Source organism: Scardinius erythrophthalmus (assembly GCF_964197995.2).
Source record: "Scardinius erythrophthalmus genome assembly, chromosome: 21".
NCBI classification, from domain to species: Eukaryota; Metazoa; Chordata; class Actinopteri; order Cypriniformes; family Leuciscidae; genus Scardinius; species Scardinius erythrophthalmus.
Genome location: NC_138241.1, coordinates 23,146,624 through 23,161,524, shown reverse-complemented (window position 1 = coordinate 23,161,524; position 14,901 = coordinate 23,146,624). Strand labels below are relative to the sequence as shown.

Genomic DNA, 14,901 nt, shown 5'->3' with positions numbered 1-14,901 from the left:
ATTCAACTAATTTTTTCAAGTCAGTTTTATGTAGGCCTAATTTAAGTTAAAGTTACTTAAACATCCAAGTTGCTTTTACTTGATTTCAGACAGCAACATTTTTTACAGTGCAGGTTTATTAAACAACTAAATCAAAAGGATTTTTTTTTTTTTTTTTTTTTTTTTTTTGCATTGGTTGAAGGGTGTGGGGTGGTTAAGTTTTTGTGGAAAGTAAAAATATACGACCAAATAAAACAATACTTCAATATAACACTTTTCTTCATATCAGATTTCTCTTTTCTTTTCAAAGAATAGAACAAATGTAATTTACTTGGTAAAGATGTAGTAATTGAAATTTATTCTGTGGGACTTATATTGGTAATCAAGCATGTAGGCCTACGCTAAATGATGAATAAAACTTAGGCTAGGAAAAGATTGTAAGTCTGGGTACGGGATGAAGAAAACACAACAAAATAGGCCTATTAATTAAATAATTTGAAAAGTATATCGAAATGATAAAAGCAAGGTAAATGTCTCTAAGACAGCTTTGTTTTCTGCTTTCAAAGTTGAAATTCTGCTAATGGGACATAAAAGTGCCCAAAATATATATATTTTTTCTTAAATTTGTTTTTAAAGAAAATAAAGTTTTAAAATATACTGGACTAATCCATACAACACGTGAAATAATACAAGTAAAATATTAGAAATAGTAGAACAGTGAAGTTCATAGATATTTTTCTAAATGATTTACAACTCTTAATATGTATTTATAAAAAATATATAATTTTAGTCTATTTTCATCATGCCAAAACTTGGCAAGTTACAGCAATAGTAAGATAAATTCGATTCAGTTCTGAGCTGAATGTGGGTACAATTTGGAGAAAAGCTGCAGTTGAACCCATGCATTCACAGCCGCACCAAAGCTTAATTATTGAGGGTGACCCCCGATTGCTCAAACCAAATAGAGTTTTAGCAAGAAGCTCTTGCCTATTCAATTATAATTGGTGTATTCGGTCATAACAAGCATATGCGTTTTAGCACAATGGGTGGACTCTAAAAGAAAGCTCAAAAGCACATTAAAACTGCATTACTTCTTCCAAGAAGTGTACTCAAGATCTTTCGGGTCTCGATGCGCACACCGTTCCAAAAGCGCACACGTCTCCAAAGGTGCACGTTTTACCACACAAAAGAGTTGACATTGTTTGAGTTTTAACAAGAGGTGTACATATGGCATCCGGCTTGTAATTAAATGTTTTTAAGTTGTTGTTTTTGTCTTCTCAGTGAAGTTTCCTTTTCTTCTCTATGTGCAGCCTTTTCCGCGTCTGAACAAGAGAGAAGAATTAAATAGCTTTTCTGCCAGTTTGGGACAAATGGATGGCAAAAAGCTGGTCAGCGAGTTTTGGTCCTTGATTGCCTTCTTCAGATGCCCTTCAAACAAAGGCTGGGGATGAAAATAAAGCCCCACCTGGTACTTCTGTTTGTTAAAATAATAAGAAATAGATTTCGTTTCATAAATAACTACAACAGATTGTAAAGTGCAGCAGTTGAAGAAGCAGAGAGCGAGGCCAGGTATCACCTGCTCTTCAGTATAGGGCGCATTTATTGTTAAATCATGTTCTTTGCGATATCTATGATTTCCACAGCAACAGGTCGCCTATGTTTGCCCATACTTTGCATAACAAGCAAGATATTACTCTGCACTGATAAAAATCGGATGACAAATCTGACAGTCCCAAACCCACACCTGTCCCGCGATATCCCAGTATGGGTCTGGCATCAAAAGTTATTTGTAAAGCGGTAATATTTGGTTTACTTTGGATTATTTCGAGGACTTTATAACAGCACGACAACATTCCCTATCTCCTTGCTTTATTTGTCCATTTTATTGAAAGCATATGGTTATCAGATGTCTTCCAAAATACATATTTAGTTAGAGACTGGCGATGAGTGCCTTTGTGGACACTTGGGGACCACGGTAAATATTTTGCGCCAATAACAGGGCTCTTGGTCTCTCCTATAAATTAAGATTTATCAAGACTTGGGGCCAAGTGTAAACTCGTGCTATCCGACCATGTTGAAAGTCTTGTTTGCAACTGCGACTATATTTACGACGCGCACTTAATGTACCTAATAACGGACTCCATTTGGAGACATCAGTGCGCACGCATTCTATTTTCTTTGCAAATTTAGTTGTGCATACATGTCTGTGTTTTCATTGCACAAAGGAACTTCCCCTGCACATAGACACACGTTATTCCACATTTTCTTCGCTTAAATATACATTTCCCAGGGTTTTGCGCACTACCAAACAATTTACGCACAGGGATATCACCAGAAGGCGCACAACGGTAATGACACTAAAATAATATTGTTTATCAGTACATATTTTCAGCTCTGATTTTTGAAAATTACTTGTTAAAAGGTACAGTATATATAAGTGCCACTAAAAAGTCCCCGAAGCACGTATGTTCATAAAACCTGTTAACGCAGTAAGGTTACCAAGTCACCTGCTGCGACTATTCCTGCACCAGATCCATTCACTTTTTATACCACCCATTCCAGAAGCTGGTGTTTGAGAAAACTTCATGCGTATTCAGTGCCATTATTAACTCAGTCGTGATGATATAGCATTCATTGTGGGGAAAAAGGCTTACATGACACTATATATTTGCAGTAGGCGTGGTAGTTTGCAATAGTTCGCTTGGTGAAATTATGATTTTTAATATAAACGAGAAAAATGACTAAGTTCGAAAATGACAGACAACTATAGAAAACTATCCTGTTTTAAAATCCTCTCTTAGTTTATTTCTGAAACTATGAATGTAAATTTTTGGAAAGGACCGTCTTAGTTCTGATTGGCCACTTGACTCCATTTGTTTGTCCTAGAGCGCAGACAGGATAAAGGGACATCAATGACGAATGGGCGCATCACCCTCTATTGTCCTCTTGATTTATATATTAAGGGAATGAATAAAGAGACTGCATGTTGCTCACTGATAGACAGGACTCTCAGTGCTCTAGACCAACACCCTCACGGAACTTCGGCTTCACCGAGCCAGTCTGCAAGAAGTAAGCATCTAAAGTATGATAGGTTTCTTATAGATTGTTATTCGAGACCTTGGACTAAGGTTGTCCAGTTGTGTTTTATGTTTACAGAATGACTCCAAGATCCACGTGCGCTTCGGGAGGAAGGAATGGGACCTTTAAATCTAACTGGAGTTCGGCATTAGATCTCAAGTCTGGATCCACAGACATTACCAAAGGTCAACAAATTAAATACAACAGAGAATATGAGCTTGGCAACACAGACTCAGCGACTAAAGAATACTCATCTACCTTCAGCGAAGAGAATACAAGAAATAAAAGAATGAAGAAAAAGATGCCAGTTAAATCAGCAAGCAGACAACGTGGGAATCGCAGAGGGAAGGCAAACGATAGAGAAAGGCACCGCATGCATAAGCTGAACTCTGCTCTGGATACTCTGAGAAGCGTGCTTCCAACTTTTCCAGATGACGCGAAACTGACTAAAATTGAGACTTTGAGATTCGCGCACAATTACATTTGGGCATTGTCAGAAACACTGAGAATTGCAGACCACGTTCGACAAATTTCAAATCACGTTCGGGATCAGGGGAACCTCACGGTGCCAAGCGCTTGCTTGGAAGCGCGTAACAGCGCATCAAGCTCGTGCGCGTCCAAGTGGCACTCCACAAACTCATCATCAAATTGGCAAGAAACCCAAGGCTACTGCTCTGATTTGTTGCTAGAGGAATTTAACTGCAGTTTTCAGGACAATCTGACATTTTGATTTGCTGAGGAAAGTCTAATCTGCGAGTAGCAAAACAAATCTGGCAAAAGTTAACCATTGCTATTAGGACCACGAGTAGGCTATGACACGTTTCAGGGCAGAAAAACAACAACATAATTATTTTATCATTTTAATTATTCAAACGTTTTATTGCATGCTTCCATATGTCTATGACGATGACAGACAAATCAATGTTGTAAATATTGTTTCTGATATGTCCTTCTTCCCTTTTTAAGTCAGGCAAATAAACAAAAAGTTATTTTTTTTAATCTTTTTTCATTCGAGTGCTTTTGTAGAATGTAATTTGTACAATCAAGTATAATAAATTAATATAAAAATGGTTTAGTGTCTCGTAAAGCAAGCTTGCGTGTTGTAATTTTACTGACAGGGTTCTGCGCATGCGCTGTACACCAGCTGAGCTTTCCAGAGCAACAGGTGCTCACACTCGGGAAGACCGTGCAATATCTCTAATGGGGAAAAAACATTAAAATATCCCAACTAAGTACAAATGAAACCTTAATTTCTTAAGTAAAAAAACAAACAAAAAACCTCACATTCACTGTCTCTAAATATTTAATTTCGTTATGCTTGGTGTGTGCATGTTTTTCCCCATGCACATGCTGTGTTAAATAACCCTGTTTCAATTAGTATATTCTTGCAAGAACTGAGTAATTGTGATTAGGTTCACTTTTGAGATTTCTTACAGCTGCAGAAACAAAATCTATTGCACTCTGAAGTATGAGTGTGTTTGTGCTTTCAATGCAACATTCAAATATTCAGTAATTTATTCTGCTATAATTATGCGTCTGCAGAAAGGCTTTTATTGAAAGTCCGGCACGATTCAAATGAATAAACATTCCTAATCAAAAAAAGCCTGTAAAAAGTCAATCTTTTAATAAATAAACCATAAAGAAATTTCACAATGGATATGCAACATTTTATTTTTCTAGCATGGCTGAACAAGTTATTTCATAAAAAAATACGGAGAATCCAAAAGACAATATACATACAGGGAATAGATTTTACATACCGATGTGTGTGAGAAATATGACCATGATTACATAATACATTTGAATGATCAACTTTTTATGAAAAACTGCTAATGCAGTAAATGGTCTTAATATACCCTAGCACCAATAATATGAGCCTTTTATACAAAGAGATATATGTATGGAATGACTAAGACATTGGAATGTATGATAACAATAGCACTTATCTGGATAGACACTATATTCACATATTCAGGTGATGTCTAATCACATTTCCTGATTATTGTTGCCGAAGTCCATTTAAATCCATGCACTTCTGTCTGAGCATGTAAGAGTTGTTTCAAACATTCATGCTGCCAACAAAGCAGCCTCATTGAAAGACTATCCAAATAAAGTGTTACAGATTTCTGAAGGAATACCCCACATAAGGGAATGTGCAGTTTTAAAGTAGAATGTTGGTAAGATTCTACTTGGGAAAAACCGTGACAACGTCATAACCCTCTGGAGGAGTGATGCGTTCGCGTGCGTGTTTCTCACAGTAAATCTTGTCCTCAACAAAAAAGTGTCCTTTCTGCTTCAGATTGATCCCGCAGTCTGTGCAAACGTAGCACTCTGGGTGGCGAAACTTATCTCGAACTTTGACAATCATTCCTCTTTAAAACCAGAACAAAAAGAGAGAGATCAAAGTTAGTCACAGTATAGGAAAACACGTCTGGGAAAAATTCCTGTTATTATGAGAGGCTGCTCACTGCAGAACCAATGGGTGGAGCTTGACATGAAATCTGCCATGTCCAAATACCCACACTTGCGGTCTTAGCCACACAGGAAGTAAGTGCGCAGGACTGTCCCATGTCTTAAAAATGACAAAGTGCAGTGCCCTTAATGTACAGTGAGGAAAATAAGTATTTGAACACCCTGCTATTTTGCAAGTTCTCCCGCTTGGAAATCAAGGAGGGGTCTGAAATTGTCATTGTAAGTGCATGTCCACTGTGAGAGACATAATCTAAAAACAAAAAATCCAGAAATCTCAATATATGATTTTTTAACTATTTATTTGTATGATACAGCTGCAAATAAGTATTTGAACACCTGTCTATCAGCTAGAATTCTGACCCTCAAAGACCTGTTAGTCTGCCTTTAAAATGTCCACCTCCACTCCATTTATTATCCTAAATTAGATGCACCTGTTTGAGGTCGTTAGCTGCATAAAGACACCTGTCCACCCCATACAATCAGTAAGAATCCAACTACTAACATGGCCAAGACCAAAGAGCTGTCAAAAGACACTAGAGACAAAATTGTACACCTCCACAAGGCTGGAAAGGGCTACGGGGAAATTGCCAAGCAGCTTGGTGAAAAAAGGTCCACTGTTGGAGCAATCATTAGAAAATGGAAGAAGCTAAACATGACTGTCAATCTCCCTCGGACTGGGGCTCCATGCAAGATCTCACCTCGTGGGGTCTCAATGATCCTAAGAAAGGTGAGAAATCAGCCCAGAACTACACAGGAGGAGCTGGTCAATGACCTGAAAAGAGCTGGGACCACCATTTCCAAGGTTACTGTTGGTAATACACTAAGACGTCATGGTTTGAAATCATGCATGGCACGGAAGGTTCCCCTGCTTAAACCAGCACATGTCAAGGCCCGTCTTAAGTTTGCCAATGACCATTTGGATGATCCAGAGGAGTCATGGGAGAAAGTCATGTGGTCAGATGAGACCAAAATAGAACTTTTTGGTCATAATTCCACTAAACGTGTTTGGAGGAAGAAGAATGATGAGTACCATCCCAAGAACACCATCCCTACTGTGAAGCATGGGGGTGGTAGCATCATGCTTTGGGGGTGTTTTTCTGCACATGGGACAGGGCGACTGCACTCTATTAAGGAAAGGATGACTGGGGCCATGTATTGCGAGATTTTGGGGAACAACCTCCTTCCCTCAGTTAGAGCATTGAAGATGGGTCGAGGCTGGGTCTTCCAACATGACAATGGCCCGAAGCACACAGCCAGGATAACCAAGGAGTGGCTCTGTAAGAAGTATATCAAGGTTCTGGCGTGGCCTAGCCAGTCTCCAGACCTAAACCCAATAGAGAATCTTTGGAGGGAGCTCAAACTCCATGTTTCTCAACGACAGCCCAGAAACCTGACTGATCTAGAGAAGATCTGTGTGGAGGAGTGGGCCAAAATCCCTCCTACAGTGTGTGCAAACCTGGTGAAAAACTACAGGAGACGTTTGAACTCTCTAATTGCAAACAAAGGCTACTGTACCAAATATTAACATTGATTTTCTCAGGTGTTCAAATACTTATTTGCAGCTGTATCATACAAATAAATAGTTAAAAAATCATACATTGTGATTTCTAGATTTTTTTTTTTAGATTATGTCTCTCACAGTGGACATGCACCTACGATGACAATTTCAGACCCCTCCATGATTTCTAAGTGGGAGAACTTGCAAAATAGCAGGGTGTTCAAATACTTATTTTCCTCACTGTACATTAAACCCACACCATCTAAAAATACTGCTTCGGAGCGGTATTCAAGGCAAAGCGTATCCCATCATGCATTATGTTCGAGAACTCATGTGCCCAGAAATCGCGAGATGTCGAGGAAAATATTCCACTGTAATTTGGTAGTAAAACATTCTTAGTGCAAAGATGAGTATGGTATGTGTAGGCCTTTTGCAACTGTCTTCTGATAGTTACATAGCGACTACTGAACAGACATGTAGAAGTTTATTTTAAAATGCAAAGTGTTGAAAATATAATAAATAAAAGCTCTGTAAACACTTGCATTTTTTGCAACACTATAAGTGTGAGTGTGTCCCATCAAGTAATCAAAAGTTCTACACACACTTACAGTCTTTACGCCTACTTGAGCACTTGGGCCAAATAGAGGAAATACGTCATGCAAGTAGTCAAGTGGTCAAGTGCAAATACCGCAAGTGTGGGTATTTGGACAAGGCAATCATTTGGCTCAGCAGTGAACACCACTTGATCATTATGGAGAAATCCAAATCCAAAGAAGATAATATAAAGAGATTCAGTTCCAGAATGTTCCACTAGATGGCGAGACTGGACATGAAACTACAAAGTACTTGCAACTGTTCTTGGATGCATGAATTTCCTTAAAACTCCTAAAAAGATAAACCAAAACAGTGAAACTTACACAATCCCTGAACCGCATTTGTCACATAGAGAGAGCTTTTCAGGATTCCCAACTGAGGCTCCAATTTTTGGGGTGGGGGCCTTGACGCTTCTGAAGCCAGAGGGTTTATCTACATCACCTGACACAAAGAAACAAAGATGCTTAGGCTTTTTTTTATAGGCCAGATCATCTGATGCCATTTACAAAACGTGTTTCACAGCTAATGATTATGAATGACCAGAACTGCAGATACTCATTTTGTCAACAGAAGCTAAGGCTTGGTCACTTTCATGTAATTCAGACACAATGTAGTAGGGTATACACAGTGTGTTTAGATATTATACCAGTTTCCAGGATCTCTTGCAGAACTTTAAAAGAGGTAGACTGGCGAGGAGGCTCATTGGATTCTTGATTCTCCTGCAGCATTTTGTACACCTCAGAGTCTGCAGGTAATGCAGGCTTTGGCTGGCCAGGTTTACAGGGATCTGAGCTATAATACAGGAAGAAGGTCACATATGACAGTCACAAGACAAACAATGTTATCTCAATAGTATTGTGTCATTCAAGCCAATCCCAACTGACTCGTTTCAGCCCTGACAGCCATAAATTCAAATAGCTATACTTATACAGCACAGAACTAGAATGAATGTTGCAGTTATAATGTTGACTTGATTAATACGTGTTCATGATTAATACAAACATCTTTTAAAAATCTAGTCCAGAACACACGCTTAATTCTTAAAACTTTATATTCTTGTTGATTTCGTATGCTTTTGAAAAACTCACTTTCGAGAAAGTTTAAATTTAATCATTTAATTTAAATCATTAATTTAAAATTAAATTTAAAGTAAACACTAATAACATATTTTCCTTACACACTGAATACATTTTGATGTGTGTGTGTGTTTGATTTGAGTGTACACATCTCAATCCTTACTTAAATCTTATTTAAAAAATAAGACCAAAACTCAAAAGTGACAAAGACATTTATAATGCTGCACTTTTGAACTTTCTATTCATCAAGGAATCCTAAATAAATATTATGGTTTCCACAAGAATATTAAGCAGCACAACTGTTATTGATAATAATAATAAGATTAAGAAGAAAATTTTCTTGAGCACCAAATCAGCATATTAGGATGATTTTTGAAGGATCATGTGACTGGATTAATTCAGCTTTGCCATCACAGGAATGAATTACATTTTAAAATAGAAAATTATTTTAAATTTAATATTATAATCACAATGTTACTGCGATATTTTTGCAGCTTTGGTAAACATAAGGGTCTTCTTTCCAAAAGATAAAAAAAATAATAATAATTGACCCCAAGCTTTTGAATGGTACTGTATTTTTCAATGTAGAATTATTTTTCAAATATCATAAATTAATAATTTATTAAACACCATTAGGTTTTTGAGGAGTTGCCCCACGTGACATTTAACAACCTGTATTAACCTTGCCTTATAAAAAGGTCAAATTATTTGCTTTTTTAGAGACTTATAGTCATGAAGGTGTCCACTCTATGATATCATTTCCTGATTTGTTATGTTTTTCCTACATGTTGGTTGCACCATATGGCTTTGTGACAAGTTTGTCAGTGTGGTGTGCATCATGCTTACTTCTTACTGGCTTCATTGGAGACAGCAGAAGTCTGGACATCATCCACTGCGCTGTTGAAACTCTTAATGTTCTCAGAGGAATACAGGCCAGCGGGGTTATTGTAAAGATTGGTGACCACCCTGGGACTGCCAGAATTAAATGGAATAGCACTCCTGTTATGAGCAGAGCCTATTTGTTTTACCTCCTACAGAAAAAGACACCAGGAACTATGAGACTACAAATCTCAAAAACACGGCAAACAGAGGAGAGAAGCGTAGCTTTAAAAGCATAATTCACCCAAAAATGAAAATTCTGTCATCATTTACATTTACACACCCTCATGCCATTACAAATCTGTGTGAATTTTACCCTTACATTTATTCATAAGAACATTACACATTATACCTCTGTAAATATGCCATTAGCCAACTGAGCATTTCCAACTGTAGTTCTTTGCCCAGATGCTAAAAGACAAAATGTACAGAAAAATACATAATAAAAAAATAAATGCCTTCAAAATGTCTTCACAGAAGAAAAAGTCATAAAGGTTTGGAACGACATGATTTTTGGGTGAACTATACCTTTAAGAGATTGAAACAAAGCCAAAGACATTAGGGCCCGGTTCACAGACAGGGCTTATACTAAGACAGGATTAGGCCTTATTTCAATTAGAACATTTAAGTAGCTTTTATAAACATGCCTCAGAAAAGGAAAAAACATTACTGGTGTGCATCTTGAGATAAAACAATGGCAGTGACATATTTTAAGATATGTCAGTGCAAGTGGCTTTCAGTTAGAACAGCTCAAACATGTATTTTAGTCTGGGACTAGCTTAAGCATTGTCTGTGAAACCGGGGGTATATCATTTAATAAGGAATGCAGTAATATATAACTATTAGGCCAGAAAAAATATCTGAAAATCAATCAAAAATCATTACTTTTTTTAAATAACCAAGCTGATGTGAACTAAGCCCATTAAACAAAAAACAGACATAGAAAAGTTTTGCCAAAGACTGAGGTTTTAATGACACTGTGAAAGTTTCCACTGTTAACAACATATTTAGCAGTTGTTTTTTATTATGTTTCGCTCTCTGCTTGAATCGGGAAACATTTATAACACCAAAACTATGTAGTCAAACTCCACACACTTCCTATGATCACTCACATTCTGACCCTAAGTTTCCAACTTAGCCTGCAGGATGTGGATCTTGCGTCATGGCTTTGGCTGATAAACTCACCGGTCTCCATGGATAAGGCTTGTTAGGACATAAACAATGACTTCACTTTGGCAGCCTATAAGTGACGTGCCTTTATTTGTTTAGCGGATATGGTCCTGTTATGTATGACAGCCTCAAGCACAATGAATAGCTTTAAAGCTCATTGAAAATAATCAGGGGTCCATTTAAAAATCCCTCAGCTACCAGTAAAGCAGAGCTGAAAAGTACCTGTGTATCTGTATTTGCCAGATTCATCTTGTATGGATTGGGCTTTCCTTCTTCAGTGACCAGTGGGGACCACATTTTCGTCTCTGATCTTTAAAAAAAAAAAGAAGTGTCATATAGTGAATCAATAATTGATTAAAATATAAAGTATAAAATCAAGGCTTAAAAGTAAGAATGGCCTGATGACTAGTGTGAGAAAGTTGATGTAATTGTACTAATCTTGTATTGTGTAAGTTTGCAAGGGATAAAACACATTGGGTTTTCTGTCATGTATTGAACAATGTTGTTGCAAATTCTGACTTGCCACCAATGTAGCATTTTCAAGCTGATTGACACAGATGAGGATATGTCGAAATTGTAAGAATGTCTTTTGAAAGACTTGCTGAAAACAAAAACGAGCTGAAAATTACACCCAGCAACATTTTACAATGTATGCCATTGTTTTCCACTGTGTCATTGAATTATATTATACTTTCTAGCTATTATAACACATTAAAAAACTACAGATTTTTGTAACATTTTAATGAAATGTTCTTGTACAAATACAAATCCTCATTGTTGGGCCCATTAAAAGGTGCATGGCCAATCTCCAATTTATAAAATCTCCACTTCCAAAAAGTCAGCATTTGTTGCAAAACTTTTTTTTAATGGGGATCTCTACAAAATGTACTAAAATATACTTTGTCAGTTTGTATTTTTTTAAAGAAGTTTTGTTACATCACGCTTTTCTGTGTGCATTTAGCAGATACCTTTATCCAAAGTGACTTACAAATAAGGTAAAAAAAAAAAGAAGCAATTTGTCAAAGAGCCCATATTCGTAATAAACAACACCTGGTTTATTAGTCAAGGCAAGATTACTCATGGCTAATGATATATATTTGGTAATTCAGACAAACCACAGTATGTTCCCCTCACCTGTCAATGGAAAGCACCATTTCCTCAAGGCAAGCTTTGATTTTATTCTGTGCTTCCAGGTGAGTCATGCCCTCTGTTGACTCTCCATCTATGGCCAGGATCATGTCCCCAATGCAAAGGTCAGCCTGAGCCGCTTTACTTCCTGGGGTCACCTAAAAAAAAAATCCAAAAATGAGTATCATCATCATTGTCCAAAAGGAAAAATAGGATTTTTAGTGAATGCAGACAAATCACCGTTTGTTATACTTTAAAATGAAATTGTGCCATTTTTCATGCCCAAATATAAACTGAAAGTTTTTTTTGCACAATAACTGTGGATCAGCTTTCACTTGCTATGTGATGACTTCCTCTATAAAGTGTAAGGGTGTGCACCTTGTTTATGAGAGGAAACTTTGTGGTTTAAGGTGCAGTTAGCAAGTTTTTATTTATGTTTAGCTGACTCTTATTCATCCCAATAGTACCAGTGGTTTATATCAGCCTGAATGCATGAGGTTTGATTTAAGAATATCTGCAACTTGATGCTGAAGCCCTTTTTGCCTGTTTCTCTCATGATGCACAGATCCATATACACTTTCAGAACTTTTTTTTCTAGCTGATAAAAGCTGAAGCATTTAATGTGGCAGATGACATACCTGCAGTGCCTGCTTATAATGAACAGAATATTATCATGAATTGTTTTTGGAAGGTAACAGTTATTGTTCTTGATGTGAACGGGCCTTCATTTTTTTTTTTTAACATAGATCGCTGACAGGAAGTGCTATATGAAGCAAATAGGTGATTTCATCATGGCAGCGCCCATGATGAGGAGACCCACTCTATGTAAAACAACTTATTCTAGAAAGCTGATGTCTGGAGGCTTCTTCTAATGTAAGTGAATATACGTGTAAGTTAATATTTCTTTATATGTAAAATCTTTTAATTAACAAAACATATTGGGTGCAAATTAGTTGACAGGCAGCTTGTTGCAGTTGAAGGTATGCTACACTTTTGAAACTCGCGCGAAGGTGTCATATTATAACGTGTCACTTATGCCATGAATTCTTGTAATGTTTTAAAAACAGTTTCGGACTATTTCTACGAAACTATATGGAATCACGTAGCCTAGTAGTTCTATTTAGAGAAAGAATCTAATTTCGTGTCCATATAATTTGTTAGTTTTGGCTTAAGAGAAAGACAGTGGCGATTTAATCCAAGTGCTCTAGAGTCTAAGTTCACGTGCGTTTCGGTTGGATGTTGCGGCATGCGTGGCACGTTCTTGAGAAGGTTTATCCGTTTTATGAAGCATAATGTTTCGGCCTAGTTGTGTCTATGAACGCCACTTTTTCTCTGTGCTAAATTATTAACAAATCCGAAGTTAACGTCTTACCCTCGAGATTGTAAGAGGCTGCTCGAAATCTTTCCCTCCGACCAGACGGAATCCCCACGGTCCAGAGCCTTGTAAAACAACCCGTACAGGCATTATACTTCCAACACTTAGCCCAAACGGCTGGCGTAAAGTTGTTCCTAAACTGGTGCACTGTAACTGCTATAAAGTCTGTAGTTTCGTGTTACTGTAGCGGGACAGGGCGTTCACTTTGAAGAGACGATGTCTGGGCGGAGCTTCCTCAGAAGTGAGCGAATAATGTCAGGTCTCTGTGCTGATAAGAGCTTATTTCCTATGTTTGTTTAGGGGTGGGCCGTTACGTCATTTTATATTGAAGTTTACCATGTATGGAAGAGTCAAATCCTGGGATTTGGTATGTGCCACTCCCAATCCAGTATAAATCCTGGCGAATTCTTGTTCGCTCAAAACATATGCTTTCCAGGACTATGGGTCACATTCTCAGCATTCCCCAAAAGTGGAGCAAGTGCAGACAAAACGGGCAATGCGGTAGCAGGATGTTTGATTTTTATCAAAGGTCACGGTGTGTGTAGAGTTCTGTAAACGTTATAAAGATAAGCACGTCCATAAAATGGATAGGCTAAAGCACAAGTGAAGACATGCTGCATCATGATTTGTGAGCCTTTGAAATAATGAGGAGGACATTTCAAATGCTCCTCCAGTCAGTTTTCAACATGTTTCAAACTATTTGTGAGGATATTTTCAAAGGTTTGGCCATCAAAAGTGTAACCAAACCTGGACACAAATACTTTCTACATTTAATACATTGCATCTAGTACATTAAGTCGCACAATTGCTGGCATTGTAGCTTAATACATTATAATTGTTTATGCAAATTCAAAGATTGTTTGAGATATGGGAGTGCACTCTTTGATTTATCTTTACCCAGTTCAGGAATAAGTGTTAAAGTAGCCTACATTATGAGTTTGTATTCACTTTTTCAGATAAACTGTAGAGTAGTCCAGAGGCTGATCTCTTACTTTACAATTTAAAAATATATATTCCAAGTAAAATTAAAATGGTTGCTAAACAGTTAGGATTCTGAGCCAGGATGGCTCTGTAATATGGTCCCAGGGGCCTGTCTTATCTATTTAGTAACCATGGTGATTTCAGTTAGGATCTCATTTAGAACACTGAACTTATCTTAAGACTTCAGATAGGATGTCTCTGTAATATACAGCCTAGTTGCCTAGTTAACACCCTTCCTGCAGAGTTTAACCCTGCTTCGGCTCACCTGTAATTATCAAGGAGTCCAAAAGTCTTTCAAAAACAGTTTTTAGGTAGCCTATAACTAAACTATACAGAATGGAAGATTTTCAAAATGTGATCTTTGGCCCACACGGGCTAATTTAGCAATGTGTCCCCTCCTCAAATTCAATGCGCTTGGACCTTCTTCACATTTCTGGATTAGGAATGTGCAATGTATTAGGGTAAACTTTTTACCTATAAAGGTAAATGGAAGACTGGTATATGTTACATTCCCATAGCTTTCAAATAGGGGAAATAGAGAAATGGATTAGATGGCAGTTAGAGGAAAGATGTCAAATTGAAATTGTATCAGAAACCTCATCACAGCTGTGTTGACTATTTTTTAAATATTTTAATGCCAGGCTAACAACGTACAGTGATATAAATGTACA

General features: G+C 37.3%; 2 protein-coding genes across 2 annotated transcripts; one reads left to right on the top strand and one right to left on the bottom strand.

The window, feature by feature from the left end:
* Window positions 1-3,136: 3,136 nt before the first annotated feature.
* neurog3 (neurogenin 3) lies at window positions 3,137-3,787 on the top strand (the record flags this gene model as incomplete). The annotated part of the gene is made up of 1 exon (XM_081351354.1): window positions 3,137-3,787. The coding sequence occupies one exon, from the start codon at window positions 3,137-3,139 to the stop codon at window positions 3,785-3,787; it is 651 nt and encodes a 216-aa protein (XP_081207480.1).
* Window positions 3,788-4,710: 923 nt separating this feature from the next.
* pdlim1 (PDZ and LIM domain 1 (elfin)) lies at window positions 4,711-13,519 on the bottom strand. Its single transcript, XM_081351351.1, has 7 exons — window positions 13,247-13,519; window positions 11,881-12,032; window positions 10,969-11,056; window positions 9,544-9,728; window positions 8,268-8,413; window positions 7,945-8,062; window positions 4,711-5,429 (listed from the first exon to the last, which is right to left on the bottom strand). Exons 1-7 carry the CDS (start codon window positions 13,337-13,339, stop codon window positions 5,243-5,245), a joined length of 969 nt encoding a protein of 322 aa, XP_081207477.1. The 5' UTR covers window positions 13,340-13,519; the 3' UTR covers window positions 4,711-5,242.
* Window positions 13,520-14,901: the final 1,382 nt, after the last annotated feature.

Excerpts from the sequence above, each read along its gene's own strand:
- pdlim1 (XM_081351351.1), bottom strand. The coding sequence starts at position 13,339 with ATGCCTGTACGGGTTGTTTTACAAGGCTCTGGACCGTGGGGATTCCGT. Across the intron at positions 11,057-11,880 it reads ATGGTGCTTTCCATTGACAG|ATCAGAGACGAAAATGTGGT; the intron begins GTGAGGGGAACA and ends TTTTTTTTAAAG. Across the intron at positions 8,414-9,543 it reads TCCAATGAAGCCAGTAAGAA|CTCAGATCCCTGTAAACCTG; the intron begins GTAAGCATGATG and ends CCTGTATTATAG.